The sequence below is a fragment of the Coptis chinensis genome, chromosome 5 (assembly GCF_015680905.1).
Source record: "Coptis chinensis isolate HL-2020 chromosome 5, ASM1568090v1, whole genome shotgun sequence".
Classification (NCBI taxonomy): domain Eukaryota; kingdom Viridiplantae; phylum Streptophyta; class Magnoliopsida; order Ranunculales; family Ranunculaceae; genus Coptis; species Coptis chinensis.
In genome coordinates, this window is record NC_141460.1 from 568,229 (window position 1) to 590,152 (window position 21,924).

At 41.3% G+C, this 21,924-nt stretch overlaps 2 protein-coding genes and 1 long non-coding RNA gene across 3 annotated transcripts; 1 reads left to right on the forward strand and 2 right to left on the reverse strand.

Annotated features, from left to right (window-relative positions):
- Positions 1 to 6,512: 6,512 nt before the first annotated feature.
- LOC147496171 (uncharacterized) lies at positions 6,513 to 8,013 on the reverse strand. The gene is made up of 2 exons (XM_086560997.1): positions 8,004 to 8,013; positions 6,513 to 7,906 (listed from the first exon to the last, which is right to left on the reverse strand). Exons 1-2 carry the CDS (start codon positions 8,011 to 8,013, stop codon positions 6,513 to 6,515), a joined length of 1,404 nt encoding a protein of 467 aa, XP_086417123.1.
- An 813-nt stretch (positions 8,014 to 8,826) lies between these two features.
- On the reverse strand, positions 8,827 to 11,934 carry LOC147496172 (glyceraldehyde-3-phosphate dehydrogenase A, chloroplastic). Its single transcript, XM_086559162.1, has 5 exons — positions 11,662 to 11,934; positions 11,421 to 11,540; positions 10,099 to 10,400; positions 9,703 to 9,947; positions 8,827 to 9,572 (listed from the first exon to the last, which is right to left on the reverse strand). Exons 1-5 carry the CDS (start codon positions 11,701 to 11,703, stop codon positions 9,070 to 9,072), a joined length of 1,212 nt encoding a protein of 403 aa, XP_086415288.1. The 5' UTR covers positions 11,704 to 11,934; the 3' UTR covers positions 8,827 to 9,069.
- An 11-nt stretch (positions 11,935 to 11,945) lies between these two features.
- Positions 11,946 to 12,768, forward strand: LOC147496173 (uncharacterized). Its single transcript, XR_015194509.1, has 2 exons — positions 11,946 to 12,223; positions 12,332 to 12,768. It is a non-coding gene; the product is annotated as an uncharacterized LOC147496173 (long non-coding RNA).
- Positions 12,769 to 21,924: the final 9,156 nt, after the last annotated feature.

Sequence of the window (21,924 nt, forward strand, 5' to 3'; positions counted from 1 at the left end):
ATAATAAAAATATTGACAAATTCAACAGAGGAAAAAAGAGAAAATAAATTGAAATTGGAAATATGAAGGAAAAGATCAATAAACGTACATGAGACCCAACTCAGCATTTAGTTACAAAGTTGATCCCTCAAATTTCAGTAAGATTGATATGGATTGCAAAGGAAGAAATAGAAAATGCTATTATAGAGTGAGGAAGTTAAAAACACTGTAAGGTTCTTCGAACAAATTGAGTAATTTGGTTTAGTATGGAAAAAGAAAGAACAATACTATCGAAAATCAAAATACCTTATTAAAGCGACGTTAGTGAAGAACTTGTATAAGACATCATAAGTTAGAGACTTTCACGCGACACAAAAATTAGACATACATCGATCATTTCAAATTCCAATGATATCTACATAAATAGAGGAAAAGAGGCAAACTGAAGGTGGCATTCCGTCTATCGTATAACAGATTGACCTCAAATTAGAAATGAAGGTGTGTGACTTAATCCATCAGAAACTCTTACCAGTTGGAAGTCTCCTGTGCAGAAAGAGAAAAATGGAGAGGGAAAAAGTAGCCACTCCCAATAGCATGATTCGTTGGTCGCATTTGAACGTTGTAATTGGGAATATGGAGAAGACGAACGAACTTTTTTTTTTTTTATTGTGAAACCGCGAAACGATGTCTCTGTTTGTTTTCTGAAGACGTTGAGTTTTATACTCCTGAGAAATGATGTAAATTACTGATTTACCCTTCAAACGTGAAGTGTAGAAAATTTTGTGGGTGAAACTTTTGGGTACCCTTTTGGACCAAAAGTTTGGGTTAAAACCGAAAATACGGGAACTAATAAACGGAGGCAAGTTTTCCCATTAGAGGCACATTCTTATGCCCACATTATAGCCACATTGTAAATTAATTCAAGCAAAATCATGGACTTGAAAGTTTAATTAAGGGCTGATTTTTTGTAGATATGATCTCCCCACCATGGAGAACATGCTCACAAAAATTTAGACTTATAATGTTATATATAACATTATATATAATGTATAATATTATATAAACTTATAAAAGATTAACATTGAAAATAAAAAATTACCTTGTTTTGTTTTGTTTTTTTTAAGTGGAAATTTTATTGATAATGATAATTAGTTTTACAAATAATTAGGACAATCGTGCAAACAAGTCGCTAAGTCCCGCAAGTCCTTTCTTTTTTTTTTTTTTTTTTTTTTTTTTGAGTTGAGGTTTGACCATTTGTTTAAAAATTGAGAGTGAAAAAAAAGGAAGGAGAGCATAAGAGTTTGTTATGGCCGATTAGAATTATACAAACTGACCGGTTGAGCTTTGGGCCTTTGGCTATTTGTTTTAGTCTCATCAACCCATTAAACATTCAAAGACACATTTGTCTCTCTTTAATGGTTTTAAACTCAAATGATAAATGATAATTTTGTAAGAGCAAAAAGAGAAGTAAAAAAAAGTTGTTTTATTAGAAAGTTTTTTATTAGTTTTTTTTTCATACTATTATTTTTGTTGATAATATTCTTACTATAGTTGTGAAAATTTAGGGGGTGAAATTGGGGGTGCGTGTCCTTATAGTTTGAAGATTTTTAGGATTTTTGGCAAAAGTCACCCCTGAACTTGCCCCCGGTAACCACTTACCCCCCTAAACTTTTTTCTAAGCGAAAAAAAAAAAACCCTCAACTTGCTAATGCCAAACACAGCTGTTAGTTGGGTTGCTACCGTTAGTAAGATATGACATATTTCGTTATGTAGATGATGTCATATTTAATTTTTCTAGAGTGGTGCGTGCCCCTTGATGAGTTGGATAGTCAATGCCAACTCAGATTAGTCAAGTCAAAATCCCCAAATTGAAACCCTTGTTCTCATTTCTCAAGTCAAAATTCCCACGCCCACAAAATTAAAACCAAGCCCAGCCCAATAGCTAATAGCTTCAAACAAACTCTTCTCTTCTCCAACTCCAAACCCTATCACAAATTCCAAACCCTAGTTCAATCAAAATCTCCCAAATTCTTATCAATTTCGTTCCATTTTCTTAACACTTTTGAATTCAACTACATCATGTCATCTGCATCGGTGAATTCAGTTGGTTCTTGTTTCTGTGGGGTTGAGACAAAAATAAGAACGTCAAATACACCGAAAAATCTAGGAAGAATTCATTGGGTGTAGATACTATCCAAAAATGTGTGAATTCTTCACTTGGGAGGATGATCTGGAGAAAGAAAAGATCAAAGCACTTGAGACAGAAAATGAAAGACTGGAGAGCCAAGTTTCTGAGCTGAAGAAGGCGAATGAAATGAAGAAAATGGTCATTGTTATTCTTGTTTGTTTCATATGCTTTTATTTGTTTAAGTGACTGTAATTGAGTTTTAGTCTAAAATATGGTAATGGAGTGTTGTAAGTGACTGTAATGGTGTTGTAAGTGACTGTAATGGTGTTGTAGTGGTGTTGTAGTGGAGTTTCATTAATGAAATGTTGTTGGAATTTGTATTCGAATACTTGCAATGAATGGATGAAATGTTCCTTGAATTTGTGAATAACTTTGTTCAGTTTAGTTGATTGTATTCGAGTCTCATTGTTTACAGGTTTGGTAACGTGGTGGATTGATAAGAGCCCAAAACTATAGTTTTAACCCTGTAACAGTCATACTTTTAGACCAATTATGTGAGTAATAATTAAGAGTTAACACCGACGTGTTTTTATACATTCAGGGCTTCAAAGTCCATTATGTGCGAGAAATGTGCCACTTTAGAGATAAAGGAGCAAAGGTCGGTTACTAAGGAGTTACGTGATTAAAGGCCAAGATTCAAGAAGACAAAGCCTTTCTAAAGCCCGGTCAAAGCTGAAAAGTCAAAGTCCACGCAAAAGTAAAGCTTGATTGCACAAAGTCAACAGAACTTTCGAAGACCATATCGTTGGACTCAGACCTCGGAATTGGGCCTACCTTATGTCAAAACGACCGGCTCGGAAAGAGCTTTCCAATGGTCCAAGCCTTGACCCAATCAGAGGAGCAGAAGTGGACGAAAAGTCTGTTGAAGCGAACTGCAGCTGAAGAGGCCTTTTGATTTCGAAGAATTGGGTTTTGGGCCGATTCTCGGCCCAAAACATGGCTCCAAGCCCATGCTCGATTTTGGATCTGAGAGTATAAAAACCAAAGCTTCACTCTTTGTTAATAGTAAATAGTTAGACCTAGATTAGTTAGCCTCCATTAATTAGTTTTAGAACTTAGTTTAATTAATTTCAATTCATTGTATTAGATTAAACCTTTGAATCTTGTTCTTCATTTGATTAGATCAATAAAGTAGTATTTTTATCAATTTCGATTTTTGTCATTTCCATTTCTAGATCTAATTTCAATTCTTGTTCTTATTTCATTTTAGTCATTAAATTAGATGTCATTGTTGTTTGATTAAGTAAATTTCAATTCTTTACATTTTGTTTAGTTTAGATTCAATGGGAAATGTTAGTTTGATGAATCAAGGCTAAAACCTCCATTAGAGGGGTTGATAAAGCCTTGATGAAAACTTAGTTGTTAGTGTAGAATTGTTTGTAGATTCTATTCCACTCTAGAAGGTCGTGTTTAAGCCATGAGAATGGGTGGACGACCTCACATGCTAGTTAGTATTTGGTAGAAATGCCACCTAACACTAGGGATTAGAACTCGTAATTCTTGCCGTAAGAACGTAAGAATCGAGATACAACAATCTATGCTAGGTTATTAAGTTGGATTCGAGGTGGATTCAATTCCCCTCTAATCCTTTATCTAGATTCAAAAACAATCATATTTCCATAGCATTCGTAGTTTAAATTAAAATAATCAATTTCATATTGCATCGTAGTATAATTCCCCCTCGTAAAACTCTCATTAGACTTAAGACCGACTAATTAGACTAGAAAACATTCCATGCTAGAGCACTAGGAGTGGAACGAATTTGTTACTCCACTCTATTTCGATAGAATTGAGAGTAGAAAATTTGATAAATCTTAGGCACGTTAAATTAGTTTTAGTTTTACTTACGTTTAGAGTTTCATCGCTTTATTCATTAGTAAAATTATCATTTTTACGTTTATCATGGATTCAAATGTCTCTGTTCTCTGTAAGGAAGAAATTTGAGTTGTACATTATTACATTGAGACTGTGCTGTTTAGATGTTGTGACAATGTTACTTGGTTTTGGAAGACCAACAAATGGCAATGCACTTCCTTGATGATGATAAATACATACTTGGGCATGAATACTATCAGTTCTTGTTTAATATTTGTATGATTTCATGACTACTCTATATATGTTTTTGGATTTTGAAGGATTCCTTTTTTGAATAAACCTTTTTGCATACATCGTTTTGTATTTGGGTCACTTCTTGTTTATGTCCATTCGTTAGATTGGAAACTCACATCCTTGCATGCAACTCAATCTCCTTTGACATTTCGATCTGTAGTACTTTCTAGTTGTTTAGAGAAAGGTTGAATATGTGATCATCTTAACAAAGACTAGCTAGGTGATAGGTTGCAAATTTAGGCTCATCTTAACAAAGACTAGCTAGGTGATCATCTTAACAAAGACTTCAAAAAAATTTATTGGAACTTTCAAACCTTGAAGATGCCTAAAATTTCTTACTTGTCTAACTATAGCTTTACCATAATATTCCTTATGTCTAATTCTGTGCTTGTGATGGAAATGAGAAAGGTAAAGCTTATTTAGAGTGCAATTGCAAGCGAAGTAATTGTGTTAAAGAGTCAAACTTGAAAATGCAACCTGTCAGAAAATGCAACCTGTCAAAAAATGCAAATATCTTACCTGTATAAACCTATCAGCCACTATTATCAACCTGTCAGAAAATTGGCAAAAGCACACAAGCTCTTTGCATTAAAAAAAATTTTGGCAAAAGCACACAAACTCTTTGCATTAATAAAAAAATTGGTAAAAGCACACAAACTCTTTGCATTAATAAAAAATTGGCAAAAGCACACAAGCTCTTTGCTAGATTATATAGCCATCTGATAACACATTTTGCATTAATCAAACATGGTTCATACATTGTCTTAGACCAACAAACATATCCAAAAACATAAGTAAAAAACAAAACAAACCCCAAAACATAAGAAATAAATCCAACGTTATGTCTATCCCTTCTTGTTAGCCATGGCACACAAGCTCTTCTTCCCTACAGTAGTTTGTGATCTTGTACTCTTGGAAGGGCTACCAACACTAGATGACTGTGTTCCTAATGTTGCTCCATCTTTCAAAACTGCGGCAACCTGAGATGGGCTGGAAGCACTTGATGATTGTGTGCCTAACGGTGCTGCACTGCTAGCATTTGTAGATGTCTGCAAATCAGTGCCTTTCTTAGGTGGTTTCCTCTTTTTTGGCACCATACTTGGGTCATACATACCTGGCTCATACCATTTGCCCCTTTTCTGCCTCACAAGCTGCACAAAAGAAGAATATAATTTCCAAATTAAATCCAACTACATATTTCACAAAATAACTCTTTTACACTTGTATATCAAAACTTATATGATACCTTCACAAAAGTCCTCCCAGTTATTTCGGATGTATGCACTCCAAATCCAATAGGTGCCTTTTCTTAATTTTTCTTTGTTGAACAGGTACATTGGCTGGTACATCATTGCTCGGCACTTCATTGGCTGGTAGACTGGCTGGTACATCATTATTGCTTGGTATTGCATTCTCTACGTCAGTGACCTAAAATTATACGAGCACAAATTAAATTAGACAATTTATTGTTATATATACATCAAATAAACAAAATAGACATACTTACTGGTTCTACAAGTGGTTCAGCAAGTGGTTCTTTACACCCTGCTTTGTTATGCCCATACTCCTTACAATTGGAGCATCGCATTTGCTTTCCTCTCCTTGATAGTTTTCTTGACTTGTCCAAATCTTCATGTGGATCCTTCCTCCTATTCCTTGCTGGTCTTCCAGGCATTCTTATCTTTTTTGGAGGTAATAACTTAGGGAATTGTGTTTTTTCCCATGCACACAAAGGAAGCATGAACTCTTCATAAGCCTTGGACACCAAATCAGCTGTATACCATGATGCCACATAGCTGTCAAGATTCTCTTTTCTACAAAAAATGGTTGATATTGCATGAGCACATGGAATGCCATTTAAGTCCCACCTTCTGCAAGAACAAGACCTCTTTCATGTGTCAACAACATACGAATCATCATAGTTTGGCTTTCTTATTTCAAACATATTACCCCCAGAATAAATACTAGTCCACTTTCTACTCTCCAATTTGTTCTCTTTTAAAAGTTTCCTAATTCTTGGTGCCAACTTGTTAGTCCATCTCTGAATTTCCGTGTTCTTCTTTTGTATCTTGGTCATCAAATAAATTCTAATGTCCTCCAACATATGAATGATTGGTTTCCTTATTGCTTCAATGATTTGGCCATTAAAGCATTCACTCATGTTGTTCTTTACTGCATCACAGCTAGACGTGTTAAGGAGATATGCTCTACACCATTGCTTTGGGTTTTGCTTCTTTCACAAGTAATCTTCAACATCTTTCGAAGCAGCCTTAATTTCAGTCATTACACTTTCAAATTCTTCTTCAGTAGGACTCTTAATAGCTTTCCAAAACAATGCCCTCAACAAAGTACCGCTAAAGGTCTTCCTAAAGTTCGCATATATATACCTTGCACAGCACCTGTGTTTTGCCAAAGGCAATAGCATATCCACTGCAGCTATGAGACTCTTCTGTTGGTCTGAGATCAGAGTCCACCCAAGCCCATCTACCTCCCTAATGTCCTGAAGCAGCAATTCCATAAACCAAACCCAAGATTTTGTGTTCTCACCTTCAACCACAGCCCATGCAATTGGGTACATTTGATTATTCCCATCTTTACCCACAGCTGTCAACAGTTCACCTTTGATATAACCCTTCAAAAAGCATCCATCAAGCCTAACCACAAGTCTACAACTTTTCTTCCAACTTTTTTTCAAAGCATCAATACAAACATACATTCTTTGGAAAATATGGGGATTTTCACAATGAATTTTAACAGTACTCCCTGGATTTCTGCGCAATATCTCATGAGCATAGTCCCAAAGCTTGGCATAGTGCTTAACCATCACTGAGTCGATCTCCCCCAATGCCATCCTCCTAGCTCTAGAACACTTACTCATTAAAACGATTGTTGCGTACGTGTTCAACACATTTTGCTTAAAGTCAGCCAACTTCCACTTTGGATTGTTAAGTATATCCTGACTATATTTCCTTGCAAGCCATCTAGAATTACAAACTTTTGCATTGAAATCTCTGACACATGTGTGCACACCCTTATAGGACTTTATCTGATAGCTATTCTCACATTGCATAGGACTGGCATGCAATCTCCTGTTACATCCATCAGCACACTTAGCTGTTAATCTCCTACTTTCATTTTTCTTAAAGAATATAGGATGGCCATTTGCAACTCCATAGTCCCAGAGACAGATCTTCAACTCATCTCTACTAGAAAACCTCATCCCCAAAACAGGTTCAATCAATTTCATATCTATATTTGAATCAAACACAGGCCAACTAGCTTTCTTTCTCTTAATGCACACCCCATCACCATCATCATTAGTCTCCACAGGGCTATCATAGTCATCTGAGTCTCTATAATCACTATCTTCAAAGTCACCAGTGTTGTTACCTTCCAAAACTTCTTCCTCTTCACCAACACCACCACTAGCACCTTCACCAACATCACTAACATCTTCACCAACACCACCACTAATACCTTCACCTTCACCAACACCACCACCACTAACACCTTCACCAGGACTGACTCTCTTCTTATCTTTAGCATTCCTCAGTTCAATAAGTTTCTTCCTCACCTCAATTAGTTCATCATCATCACTGACATGGTCTAAGCTAGCCACATCACTATCATCTCATTAACATCGTTATCTTTCAGAATCATTCTCAAACCTTCTTCAAGACATAAACCAGGACTGTTATAGTATAACTTACAACTGTTGACATTATACCCCCAGTCATTTTACCATTTCCTTCAAAGTGAAGACATTCAAACTACTTGGAAAATTTTCATAATCGCTTTTCACATTCCTCCCAATATACTATAAGCTAGGACTACTCTCAAACCGATCCCCATAGTATATCTGTAAAAGGTAGAATTTCACCATGGAACTAGGGTTTTTAATTTGTGGGTTTAGGTGTTCATAGTCAATTTTGGATTTTGGATTTTGATTGAACTATGGTTTGGAATTTGAGATAGGGTTTGGAGTTGGAGAAGAGAAGAGTTCGTCTGAAGCTATTGGTTATTGGGCTGAACTTGGTTTTAATTTTGTGGGCATGGGAATTTTGACTTGAGAAATGAGAAGTAGGGTTTCAATTTGGGGATTTTGACTTGACTAATCTGAGTTGGCATTGACTATCCAACTCATCAAGGGGCACGCACCACTCCAGAAAAATTCAATATGACATCATCTACATAATGAAATACATCATATCTTACTAACGGTAGCAACCCAACTAACAGCTGCGTTTGGCATTAGCAAGTTGATGGTTTTTTTCGCTTAGAAAAAAGTTTAAGGGGGTAAGTGGTTATCGGGGGCAAAGTACAGGGGTGACTTTTGCCAAAAATCCCAATTAGTTATGTGGTAGTGGAGCTTTTCTAATCTCAGGGGTGCGACCGCCCACACATGCACCCCCATATATCCATCTATGATGCTAGTTATAAGTGCATGAACTAATTGATAATATACATAGTTCTAAATGTCCATCAGTTCAATATTTCGTTTTTCTACCAACAAAACAGGCCAGTTTCATATTAAGGTGAGAATGCAATAATTTGATTCCTCGAAAATCCCACTAAATAAGTGACAAGAACAAAATTACAATCATTTTGAGTGCTTAGCAGATGAAGCTTGGATTATATATATGGTACTACACAACAACAGAGGTGCCGAAATGGATCCGCATACGAAAAGTAGAGAAATCTACAAGGATGATGAATTCAACAAAAAACTATAACATGTGCGCAGAAACTCTAGGTATAGCTGGTACAGACGGGAGGAAAGTGTTTATCATAGCTTATTTCCAGTTGTTGGCAACAATGTCAGCCAAATCAACCACCCTTTGAGAGTATCCCCACTCATTATCATACCAAGCAATCACCTTAACCATGTCATCACCCATAACCATGGTTAGAGAAGAATCGACAGTTGAGGAGACATCGGAGCACCTGAAGTCCATCGAGACAAGGGGTTCGTCACATACGGATAGGATGCCATTGAGTTCGTTGTCAGCACTCTCTCTGAATGCCGCATTCACTTCTTCAGCAAAGGTCTTCTTGGTGACCTGTACAACAAGGTCCACAACTGACACATTTGGTGTGGGCACACGAAGAGCGATTCCATTCAATTTTCCCTTTAGTGAGGGCAGGACAAGAGCCACAGCTTTGGCTGCACCTGTTGATGTTGGGACGATGTTGAGGGCAGCAGCTCTTGCACGTCTCAAATCACGGTGGCTCGCATCCAGAAGCCTCTGGTCTCCAGTGTATGAGTGTGTGGTTGTCATGGTACCCTTGATGATGCCTGCATTGCCCACCACATTTCAGGTATACATGAATGCGCCACTTTTGACATGGGTATTTATATAGATTTGTATGTTATATGATGTACAGGTGACTGAACTGGAACATGAAGGTCTAAATTAATGAATTACCAAATTTTTGATCCAGAACCTTGACAAAGGGTGCAAGGCAATTGGTGGTGCAAGACGCGTTACTGATGATGGGCTCAGCTGGGTCATAAGCATCAGCGTTCACCCCAACCACGTAGGTGGGAATATCACCCTTTCCAGGAGCAGTGATGAGCACCTTCTTGGCCCCGGCTTGAATATGCCTGCCTGCACCCTCTCTGTCAACGAATACTCCTGTCCCTTCAATCACCAGATCAATCCCAAGATCCCTATAACATTCACATAGACAATAAGTCGTAACAAATTAACAATATTGATAAAATGCAATATAGCAACCTATCTAGCTTAGAACTAGTACATATCAATGCACTATCAAAAGTGGAAGTAATGGAATGAAAGTGGACAAAAGGAAAGACTTACTTCCAAGGGAGATCTATTGGGTTTCGGCTAGAGACAACCTTGATTTCCTTTCCATCAACAGAGATAATATCGGGGAAAATAGGCTTGACAACAGCGTCAAAAATGCCGAGTGTGGAATCATACTTGAGGAGATGGGAAGCCTGCTTGACACCGCCAGTGTCGTTGATGGCAATGACGTCCAAGGGAGAGTCCTTCCTCCCGTGCCAGCATCTCAAGAAGTTCCTTCCAATTCTACCGAATCCGTTGATTGCAACCTTGAGCTTTGCTTCCACCACTCCTTTCTTGTACCCGTTTCCTCCAACCTTCACATTTTCACAAGCTCCCAATATGAATCTAATCAATAAACTTCAACTTAAGCCATCCCTATATACCAATCCGACAGCCCACAAGGAAATTTTCCTTTTGCTGGGAAAGTATCACATCTCAATGTACTTAATAATATAGTAGTCATCTAGGAGACTGATTGCGTTGAGACTTGCAAGCATAATTTCATAAAATGTATAATGAAATTCTGCATTTTTCAGTAGCTTTTTATCACCTTATTTTTTTTTTCTTTAAAATTTATCAGCGAGGAGGTCTAGAGTGTAGACCAAGTGAATGTCAAATGCTTTCTCACTAACATTCACCTAATCACGCAAAAACCATACGTAAGTGGTAATTTGCACGTTTCTTGTGTAATGTATGATACTTTGTGTAGCCAAATTGGGTCGACTATCAAACAGTAGTTTTATGAAGTGTTTTTCGAAATGACCAAGTCTTTCATTCATACGCATATGGTAGTAGAGTTTAGAACTCTAGGTACTTCAGGACCAAGTATTCTAACCGTCTCACCAATAACGTCGCTAGCTGAACCATTTTAAGTCCCCAATAAACAGGGGACATGTCAGTTCTAGTGTTTCTCTACCAGCTTGATTGTAATTTTCTGTCCCAGGTGATCTCAATGGTCATTATGAATTTTCAAAGCCATGTTGAACAAGGACACAAAATATTGACTTGGGACTGATCAAAGCGAAACAACTGTATGGGGGAGATAAAAAAAATGGTGATTGGCTGCTGCGACGGAGTGTAGTTTAATAATTTTTATTTGGTTCCATCTATATGTGAAAGTGCAAATGGATCTTATAATAATAAGGTGTCTCAAGGAGATGATCGAGAATTGTCAAGCACAAACATTAGCATGCGAATGTCATTCCCCTAACAAGAAGGCAGAGCATAATTAGTTGAATACAGAGTAAAGTTAGTCACACAAGTACATATTGACAGAATAGTTAGATATATTTGAGCTAATGTAAAGATTAGTGAGGAGTGAGAGCACACCGTACCGCGGAGGTCTGGAAGGCAATGAGGGAGAAGAAGTCATCAGAGGACTTCCTGGGGAAGGGCATACAGTTGGAGGAGCTGCGGAGGCCACTGAATTCCGAAAGTAGCTTTCCATTTGTAGCCTGCAGTTAAGTTGTAAATGAAGTATGAGTACGTATATATATTATGCAGTACATAATAGATGGGATCATGATGTACAGAAAGAGAATGAATTTGTAAGTAACAGAAAAGTAGCTAGAGGACCTGAAGAGAAGGTTTGGCTACAGAAAAAGTAGCCGAAGCCATGTTTGAATGAGGAGAGGAGCAAAATGGATGGATAGTTTTATGATATGATGGTGAGAAAACGTTGGCTCAAGAGAATGAAGGAGAGGATGAGATTTTGGATATCCTATCCATGCAACGAATGGCTATGGTTGGGTTGGGTTGGGTTTTGAAAACTCTCTTCCATGCACCAAAAGCCTCACATCAGCTCTCGTATAGCTTGCCCTACTACTACTATACCACCACTCAAAACTCACCTTAAATCCGTCTCACTTGTTTTTACAAAACATCAAAAATGCTGCAAAGAGACTCTTAGTTGGCTTGGGCCTTCGGTCGTGATGAAATGGATCTTATTCATGACGGGCTTAGCATAACGTGGGTCCATTTTGTTAATATATAGAAGAAGGGATACATCGCACTCACCACCTACCTCAGGACCTTCAAAGTCGGCGACTACGTGGATGTCAAGGTCAACGGAGCCATCCACAAGGGCATGCCCCACAAATTCTATCACGGTCGCACTGGCAAGCTCTGGAACAAACAGGTCTTTATTCCTGTTCTACCTGGTTTCATATTGTTGTTTATTTTCTGTATGTAATCCAGGTTTAATTTGTAAGATGGTAATGATGTGTTGGTTGTAACAATGATACAGGCTGGGAACAGGATTATCAGGAAGAGAATCCATGTGAGGGTGGAGCATGTTCAGCCATCCAGGTGCAAGGAAGAGTTTAAGCTGTGGAAGATTCAGAATGACAAGTTGGAAACTGAGGCAAAATCCCGCGGAGAGAAGATCAACACCAAGAGGCAGCCTGAAGGTCCTAAGCCTGGTTTTATGGTCGAGGGAGCCACCCTTGAAACTGTTACTCCCATCCCCTATGATGTGGTCAATGACCTTAAAGGTGGTTATTGAAGCATCTTTGTTTGGTAAAGGAATTTCATCTTAGTTTTGATAATACTTTCTCAGGCATAGTTTAGAATATTTTTCCGTTTTTGTGTTCATGGAACTGAAGATACTAGTAATCCATGAACTTCGTTGTAGACTGCTGCCAATTCTATAGTACAAGTAGTTTTATGTTTCTTTGGTAAGTAGAGCTTGGTGTTAATTATTTACTTTTCCTTGAGCTGTTGTGCATTTTACTAGTTATGACATTGTTGTGGGAATCCAACCATCATCAAACCTACACTAAGTAGAGATTTTAGTGATTTGATGTATGAGGAGTTGTAGGAGTCTGACAAGAACTGTATCATGACAGTCCAACCGGATTGTTGAATTGGTGTGTGTTTTAAGTTTTTAACATTCCAAGGACTTTCTTTGTCTTGTTTAATTGGTAAGTAGTAGGTACTAGGTAATAGCCTCTGCAAGAGACCCTATCAAAGAAACTTTGCGACCATTTTAAAAGTTTTAGGTGTCTTTGTGATAGGTGTAGGGGAATAATATCCTCATTAAGGAATATTGCACACGCGCGAAGCATAAGCGAACTCAGGACATCGACCTCCAAGACCGATTTGTGAGCAGTTCTCTTCATGTAGGTGGTACGCTTAAGCTTGTTTGAGAATATCTCAAGACGAATAAACGACTGGAGACAGAACGCTTTAGATAAAAACACCACCTCTAATCCAGATGTAATCATTACCAAAATCTTACCTGTATTTCCCATCACCGGGGAATATGGACTACCACACCAACTCCCAATCATCACACAATTTCTACCAAAACCAACCTAACACACATTCATAATCTCCACCCTACATATGTACAAGAGAGTACACGTGTCTCAAGGATCAACACTCCCTTATGCCTATAAATATTACCTACATGAACTACATGAGACCTGATTCTTCTCTCCCCTCAGAATCAAGAGAGGATACGTAGGCAGCTCGCTCATCAGCGAACTCGGTCTCTCCAAAACCCAAACCCATCCTCCTTTATTTTGTTGTATGTAAAGAAAAACCAAAACTCACCTTTACATTGGCGCCGTTTGTGGTCTCGATTACTTGAGAAACCACTTTCACACAACTCAAAAACCAACGATTCTCAAGCCCACGAAGCATGGCAAGCCTCGAAGCTTAAGTTCAAAATCTCGCAAACCAGCTGGGATTAACAAGCAAGAAAATGCCGCTTTACGAGCACAAGTAGATGCTTACCAACAACAACCAAACCGGTAACGTCGCCGAGAGCGGCATCAACGGTTAATCAATGATTAACGAATTATCGCATAAAGGATCGGCCGAGTCGCAAGAAGAAATGATGCAACCCAGATTGTTCAAAAATGCTCAAGACATACCGCGTGTCTCCGTTCGGTGCCGAGGTACTCAATAAACCCTCTCCTCAAGATTTTGTCCGACCCACGTTTCTTAATGTGACGATGGCGACATGCCCCCACAATCGCGACGTGGCTCGCTACATTCAAAGTCCGGCTCTCAGTTCGAAGTTTGATCACCTTCACTGTCGATTATTTCCGGCCGGTCACCGAGGATGGCGACTTTCGATTAGTTCTTTTCACTTGAGTCCGATTCTATCAAAACCTTTTAACGGCTTATTGACCGTTTTGCTAGTCAATATCGTGCACAATGCGGAAAAGAAAGCGACTCTTGACTCATTGTTTTGGCTATCATTCGAGGGGAAAATGAAACCATTCGCCAATTCTTAGGCCGGTTCAAAGCCGAGGCATATGTATGGAAAGCGGCCCGAAAGAGTCTTTTGCCACATTGGCATTTTCTAACTGCCGAGTGCGCGTATCGACCTCTCCAGATCATTGATAAAAGAACGCCCAGAAACGTTGTCCGAACTATACGCTCGAGTAGACAAGTATATTAAATTGCAAGAAAGTTTGAAGCTCCATGGCTTAGCCGAGGACCAGGAGGTCGCAGCGATCTCTGATCACACCCCACGTGCCAAAAAATGATCCAGGTCGCTTGCACCAAAGGCAGGTAACCGACCGGACAACAGCAGAGAGTTCGCTATCTTGACACGCTCCCCCAGTTACATACTGGACAAGATCCAGCGAGCCTCATATTTCCGACCAGATGTGAGGCAACCAATAGATCGACCTGACAAGCCCTATTGCGCCTTCCACAAAGCAAAATGCCATGAGACCAATGCGTGCTGGGGGCTTAAGCACTATCTCCAAGACCTCGTGGAAGCTGGTCATATAAAACAAGACACCAACATTCCTGACGGAGACTTGCGCCATAAACTTATGGCTCGCCCGAGCACGCTGATCGATCTCCACTTCGTCATAACCACCAAGAGGTTCAAGCTCGCCCGCCAAAGCAGCGAGGGCGTCCCAAAGACCGTTCTTTGCCACGGCGAAGACAAAGACTCGTCGGATCGCGACAATGCTAGAACCATTCATATGATTACTTTCCCGGATGATTCGTCAGAACTTCCTCCGGAGAGAAAAGACGTCGTGTCGGTAGCTCTTGAGGAAGTGTATCATTTCTCTTCCACAAACACATGCCCTTGGCTTCAGTCGCAACACGGAGATATCACTTTCCACGAGGGGCCGACCTCAACAAGGTATGCCCTTCATGGCAACGACGACTTGTCGTCCATGTCAAAATTAGCGACCGATACCAAGCGTCTGATCGACCACAGGAGTTAGATGCGACATTTTGTTCTACCACACCATTCAAGAGATGAGCTTACCCAAATCAGTCCTCATAGATCCAATTGCCCCCCTTTACGGGTTCAATGGCTCCAGGGCCGACCCCGTCGGTGACATCATACTCCCAGTATCGGTAGAGTCTAGAGAAGACAAAGTCAGCTTCAATACACCCTTCAGCGTTCTAGACATCAAGTCGTCATACAATGCCATACTAGGACGGCGTTGGATCCATCAAATGCAAGCTATACCGTCAACATTACATCAAGTTCTCCGTTTTCCAGGTCCTAGAGGAATGATGGAACTTCGCAGCAATCAGCTCGAAGCGCATCATTGTAATCAAATCCTATCAGCAAGTAAGACCGCCAGTGTACCAATCCACACAAAGCACAAGCCTACTAGTTATACAATGGCGAACGACTTAGTTGCCGGAGTCAAAGTCCAAGCTACACCGCGAACACCGGGCTTTGCAAGAAGAAGACCTTCTCTCCCGTTCGGGGCGCCAAGAATCGCTCCAATGAGTCATTACTTCACCCGGCCCAAGACCTCGGGCGTCAATCCCGGTATCCGTCGTTCCATCGATCAAAGCCCCAGAGGTCGCATCAGATGTTGTCGTGCCACCATTTACGACCTTGGAAGTCGCACCATCAAGTATCATGCAACCAGCCCCGGTTCCAGAGATCACGCCTACCCCTGTTGTTATGACAACAGAGGCCACCCCAACCCCTGTTGTCGTCGCCACAGAGGTCGCTCCAACCTCAGCTGCCAATCACACCGTCTCTCAGAGCGATAAAGCATTCCAGAGATCAAATCGCCAAAAGACACATCACCATCAGACGCAGCACCCCCAGCTGCAGAAAAAGAGCGTGTGAATTTAGGAACAGAAGACGACCCCAAGTTCGTCTATGTAGGGGCTAATCTTGACCCCACACTCAAGGCCCAGCTTGTAAACTTCTTATCCATGAATAAAGATGTTTTTGCTTGGTCGTATGTAGATGTGCCCGGAATAGATCCTAATGTAGCATGTCATAGATTAAATGTAAATCCCAATGCTAGACCCGGTTAAGCGGCCTTTCGCTAACTCTCTGCGATTTGAGAAAGCCATCAACGGCGAAGGTCGACAAACTCGAAGCAAGTTGGTTTCATCAAAAGGTAGACTATCGATTTGGATCGCCAACATCGTTCGCGGTCCCCAAAAAGAATGGACGATTAAGCTATCGTCGATTTCCACGAATGTAAATCAAGAAACACCGAAAGATAGTTTTCCCTACCTCGCGTTGACCGACTTGTCGACCAAACTGTGGTCATGAACTTCTCTCCTTCATGGACGGCGTCACAGTGGATACAACCAAATCCCACTCGGCGAGGAGGATCAAGAGAAAACCTCGCGTTCATCACAGAGCAAGGAATTTATTGCTATAACGTCCTCCGTTCGACCTTAAAACTTTGGAGGCGGCGATATCAACGTCGTAACCGATATGTTCTAGGACATGTTAGGAGATACCATGGAGGTTTACATCGGCGACATGGTCGTCAAAAGCAAGAAAGCGGCGACCACCTCACTCGCCCGAGCAAAGCGTTCTCCAGGTTCGCCCGAACTTCGAATGATTTGAACCCGGAGAAATGCCTCTTTAGAAGCGTCCTCCGGAAAGTTTCTAGGATATCGTGTCACAACGAGGGATCGAAGCAAATCCAGACCAAATCCAAGAGTTCTTAGACATGCCCAATCCACAGACAAAGAAACAGATCTTATCGTGCATGGTCATTGCCGCGACTCTCAACCGATTCATATCCAGGGCGTCAGACAAGTGCCGACCGTTCCTACAACTCTTCAAAAAAGGCGAGCAGTTCTCATGGAACGATCAATGTCACCAAGCATTCTCCACTCTCAAAGAGTACCTCACCATGCCTCCCATCTTAGCCAAACCAACAGTCGGAGAAACACTGGGGCTCTATTTGGCAATATCAGACTTCGCCATCAGCTCAGTTCTCTTCAAAGAGGAGAACAACTCAGAAAAACCGATCTACTTTACAAGTAAGACGCTCACTTAACTGAAAAGAATTATTCTTTCATTGAAAGAGTCATTACTTGCTTTGTTGATTATTCGGCAAGAAAATTCAGGGGCCATTACTTTCAAGCACATCCGATCAAAGTACTTACCGACCTCCCTTGAAGAAAATCTTTCACAAAGAAAACAAGACAACTCGTATGGCAATATGGGCTGAAGAGCTCGGCGAACACCACATGGAGTTCGTACCTCGAACTTCTCAGAAAGGTCAAGTCGTAGTAGATTTCCTAGCAGATTTCCCTGTTGATGACCCAAATTGGGAACCAGAAACGGAGCTCGCAGGCACAAAGGAACGTATCAAATCAGTCTGGTCTCTCTTTGTAGATGGCTCTAGCAACCCTAACGGGAGTGGCATCGGGGTTGTCTTAGTGTCCCCCGATGGAACTATGGTAGAGAAGTCAGTTCGAATCGACTTCACAACTTCCAACAACGAGGCGGAGTACGAAGCATTGATCATGGGACTTCGTATGGCACTACAGCTCGGTGTAAAGGAACTCCAAGTCTTTAGTGACTCGCAATTGGTCGTTCCCCAGGTTGCAAAAAAGTACACTACCCATGAAGGTAACCTTTCGAAATATCTTCAAGTCGTTTATCATTTACTGCCTTCTTTTAAGAAAGCTACCATACATCATTTTTTGCGTGACGAGAACCATCACGCGGACAGTTTAGCTTACTTAGCCACTCAAACACCGAACTGCGTCCCAAGACAACTACTCATTGAAGTAGTCGAGCACGCCCTAGCAATAAGCGATCTATTCCCTCTCTCTGGCAATCTGTTGAGTTAAACATGGATCAGACCCATCATAGACTACATCCAAAGATGGCGACTCCCGTAGAAGCGTACCAAGGCCGCAAATCCCATATCGCACGCCGTTATTGCTTACTTCATAACAAGTTATTCAGAAATCTGGCGGTGGACCACACTTGCGCATTACTCGAGCGAGGGTCAATTGATTTTTGCGGAAATCCACGAAGGAGAATGTGGAAATAATGCCGGAGGTCACTCTTTAGCCCACAAAGCAATTTCCCAAGGATACTTTTAGCCCGTGATGCGGATCGGCGCCAAAGCATACGTCCTCAAGTGTATAAAATGCCAAACATTTGGCCCAACATCATCCAACCAGGCCATGAGTCGATCAAGATAGCGAGCCCATGGCCATTTCACATGTGGGGCATGGACATCATGGGACCATTCATCCCACAGAAAAGCACTGGTTTTCGCTTCGTCTTAGTTGCAACTGACTATTTCACTAAGTGGTTCGAAACCATTCCTTTAGCACATGTCAAAGAATCACATGTCAGAAACTTCATCTGGACTCACATCATCACCAGATTTGGTTTGCCACATACACTAGTGATGGACAATGGCTCCCAATTCAAAGGCAAAACAGTTAAAGAATTTCTAGCTAAGTGGAAGATCGTTCATGCATTTTCTACTCCACAATACGCCCAGACTAATGGTCAAGCAGAAGCCAGCAACAAGGTAATCTTAGAAAATTTGAAGAAAAAAATTGAAAAGAACAAGAGCCAATGGCCAAATCAGTTGGAGAACATTTTGTGGGCTCATCGCACCATAGCTCGGTCCAGTACAGGCGAATCTCCATTCTCCTTGTGTTATGGCACAGAAGCCGTAATTCCCACCGAACTGACAGTCACTACGACTCGGTCAGAGCTCGTAGAGACGGGACACAATGACTCCGTTCTAGCACGAGAGATCGACTTGTTAGAAGAACGGCGTGACTTAGCCGCCATCAGAGTCGCATCTTATCAACAAACTCTGAAGAACTCCTACAATAAACGAGTGCATCCTAGATCTTTTCAACATGGCGATCTAGTACTAAAAAGACATAAAGGCGACTCCAAATTAGCACCTACATTGGGAAGGCCCATACATCGTGGAACGCATTGTAGGCAATGGAGCATACTGGATAAAAACCCAAGAGGGGAAATTGTTGCCTCGCCCTTGGAATACTTATCTGCTGAAAAAAATTTATCAATGAAACCACTGATGTTGTATATTCCGTTTTTCATTTATTATAAACTCAAGGTTAAATTTCTTATGTTGCCTATTACAATCTACTCCGTTTACTTGCATCGAAAAGTCATACAATTCGCGACCGAGGAACGACCCGAAGACAATTTACATTGTCAACGCTATCGGTAGTAATGTTGTCATAAGCTAACACGCTCTCCGTGAGCAGACAGCTCTCTGGAGCTTACAAGCTCCACAGCCTCTCCAAGTCTTGTTAAGTCGAGGACCTATATTTCTATGATCGACCAAACTAGAACGCTTCTTCGTGGAGCGCATGACTCTCGGAGTTTACAGGCTCCACAGCCTCTCCAAGTCTTGTTAAGTCCGGGACCTATATTTCTAGGATCGACTAAACGAGAACGCTCTCTGTGAGCAGACAGCTCTCTGGAGCTTACAGGCTCCATAGCCTCTCCAAGTCTTGTTAAGTCGAGGACCTATATTTCTAGGATCGACCAAACGAGAACGCCCTCCGTGAGCAGACAGCTCTCTGGAGCTTACATGCTCCACAACCTCTCCGAACCTCGCTAGTCGAGAACCTATACTTCTAGGGTTGACCATACGAGAACGCTCTCCGTGAGCATTGCGCTTCTATGAGCCAACACGCTCTGCCTGAGCAAAACACTCTCTCGAGTATTAATTCTAGGCTCAGATCAATCCACCTAGTGGAGAACTCTTAATTCTAGGCTCAGATCATCTAGAATGCTCCCAGCGTTTCTTCTCTGATAACATGATGACCACGAAAGAAAGCGATAATCATAGGCAAAACGTTTCTTTAATCTAAGCCTCAAGCTCCTCAGTTATTTCAAGCCACATGAATAATAAGCAGGATGCTAACTACAAGCAATTAAGCAGAAACATGCATTCCATACCCAGTCAGTAGCAATACTCGGCCAACGCCAAAACAACTAGACTCACCGATCTACTGGGTCTACCCAGGAAATCCAGATCGGTGTTTATTACAAATTTAACAAGACATCGAATCGCCACTTCCGTGGAAACCGGTTCACGTACCAAAGTGATTTAACCGCTTTCAGCAAACTGAAGATACTGACTCTATTGTTAACTCTCATATAAGAGAGGATAACGTAAAGAACACTCACGTTTTTTCCATAGCTGAAATAGACAAGGATAGATTGCACCATCAAACATCAGTCAAGACATGCTTATCTTTCGGGGCCGCACTAGTAGAAGTAGTGTGCCGAGCAGATCTCAGCATCACACGCATACCTCGCCCCTGCTCCTCGCCCTCAGTTGCTTTCTTCAAGAGGTGATACTTCTCATCCATTACGGCATATTGGGCACAGGCCATGCTATACGCCTTCTGCGCTTTGCGCGCTACCCCTTGACATTGTTTGGCATATGCAGTCACCTTAGCTAACTCCCTCTCTAGATCAGTCATAGCCGTAACCAACGCAGCGTTCTCGTCAGCAGCATTCTGATACTTATTGGTTATCACCTCTAGCTTCCTCTTGTCAACTCCCCACGCAGCTCGCATACATCCCAGCTTGACGTGTGGGTTAACATCAGTCTCAACGTTTTGCACAACATCTTTCAGTTTATCATACCCTGCAAGAAATTGCGAGTACAAAGTTAAAGATCAAAATCGCCCTGGAAAAAGACACAACAACTTAGCGCATAACGAGCTCACCAAACAAGCAGCCATGTCCATCGTCCCCAACAGCGTCTCCATATCTTCATCTTTCACCTCCGCCTTGTCACCATCCAACACGATCCCCTTCAGAAGGCTGGTCGCTATGGATGCCGAGTGGAAGCTGCAATCAGAACGTTTCACCGTACGCTTCTTCCCCGTCTTCCCCAGGTAGTAGAATTCGCTCCCCACATCCCCGAATCGCGGGGAAGAATTCTCACCAGCGATGTGGTGACCTTGCCTCAGGTCGCTACGCTCCGCAGCATGACGATTGGTGTCGCCTACCCGCTGTGGCGACCTAAATACAATGCCACCAGCCGAACAACCAGATCTCCTAGGTCGCTTGTTGCCTTTGGCTCCTACAAAAATAGCCTTCCTCTTACCACGATCACTGTGCACATGAGAGTCGAACTCCATTTCCTCCATTACCAGAGGCGAAGTTTCTCTCAAACTCCCTTCTCCTCTCACATAGTTGTGGCACCTTGCCATAATCAAACCTACGAACAGAGATAATACCGCATGGGTTAAAGAGCTATCCACCAACTCCTTCTCAAAAAGATACATCCAAAAATGGAAACAAACGTACCTGTAGAAGCAGCGACGAAGATGGTGCACTGCGGCGTTAAGGCAAAGAAAGGAGCTAAGACGGGGAAGACAAGCAAATACCTTTGGTATTCTACTTAACGTTTTACTTATTATGTAACGTCTTTTTCCCTAAGTACATCATAATTACCTTGAGGCGCCAAAGCGTCGGGGCCATCGCCCGCCATCATTACACTCCTTGAACCGCTTCGTTTTCCTACACGTGAGGAAATCGCCATTTCGACAATGAACAGAACACCATACGCCCTACTCTATATGCAGTCACGGCGATCTAGTAACCTCATTACG

Coding starts and splice junctions, on each gene's coding strand:
- LOC147496172 (XM_086559162.1), bottom strand. CDS start 11,703: ATGGCTTCGGCTACTTTTTCTGTAGCCAAACCTTCTCTTCAG. Junction 11,541..11,661: donor TAGCCAAACCTTCTCTTCAG/GTCCTCTAGCTA, acceptor ACTTAACTGCAG/GCTACAAATGGAAAGCTACT. Junction 9,948..10,098: donor CCAATAGATCTCCCTTGGAA/GTAAGTCTTTCC, acceptor TGAATGTTATAG/GGATCTTGGGATTGATCTGG.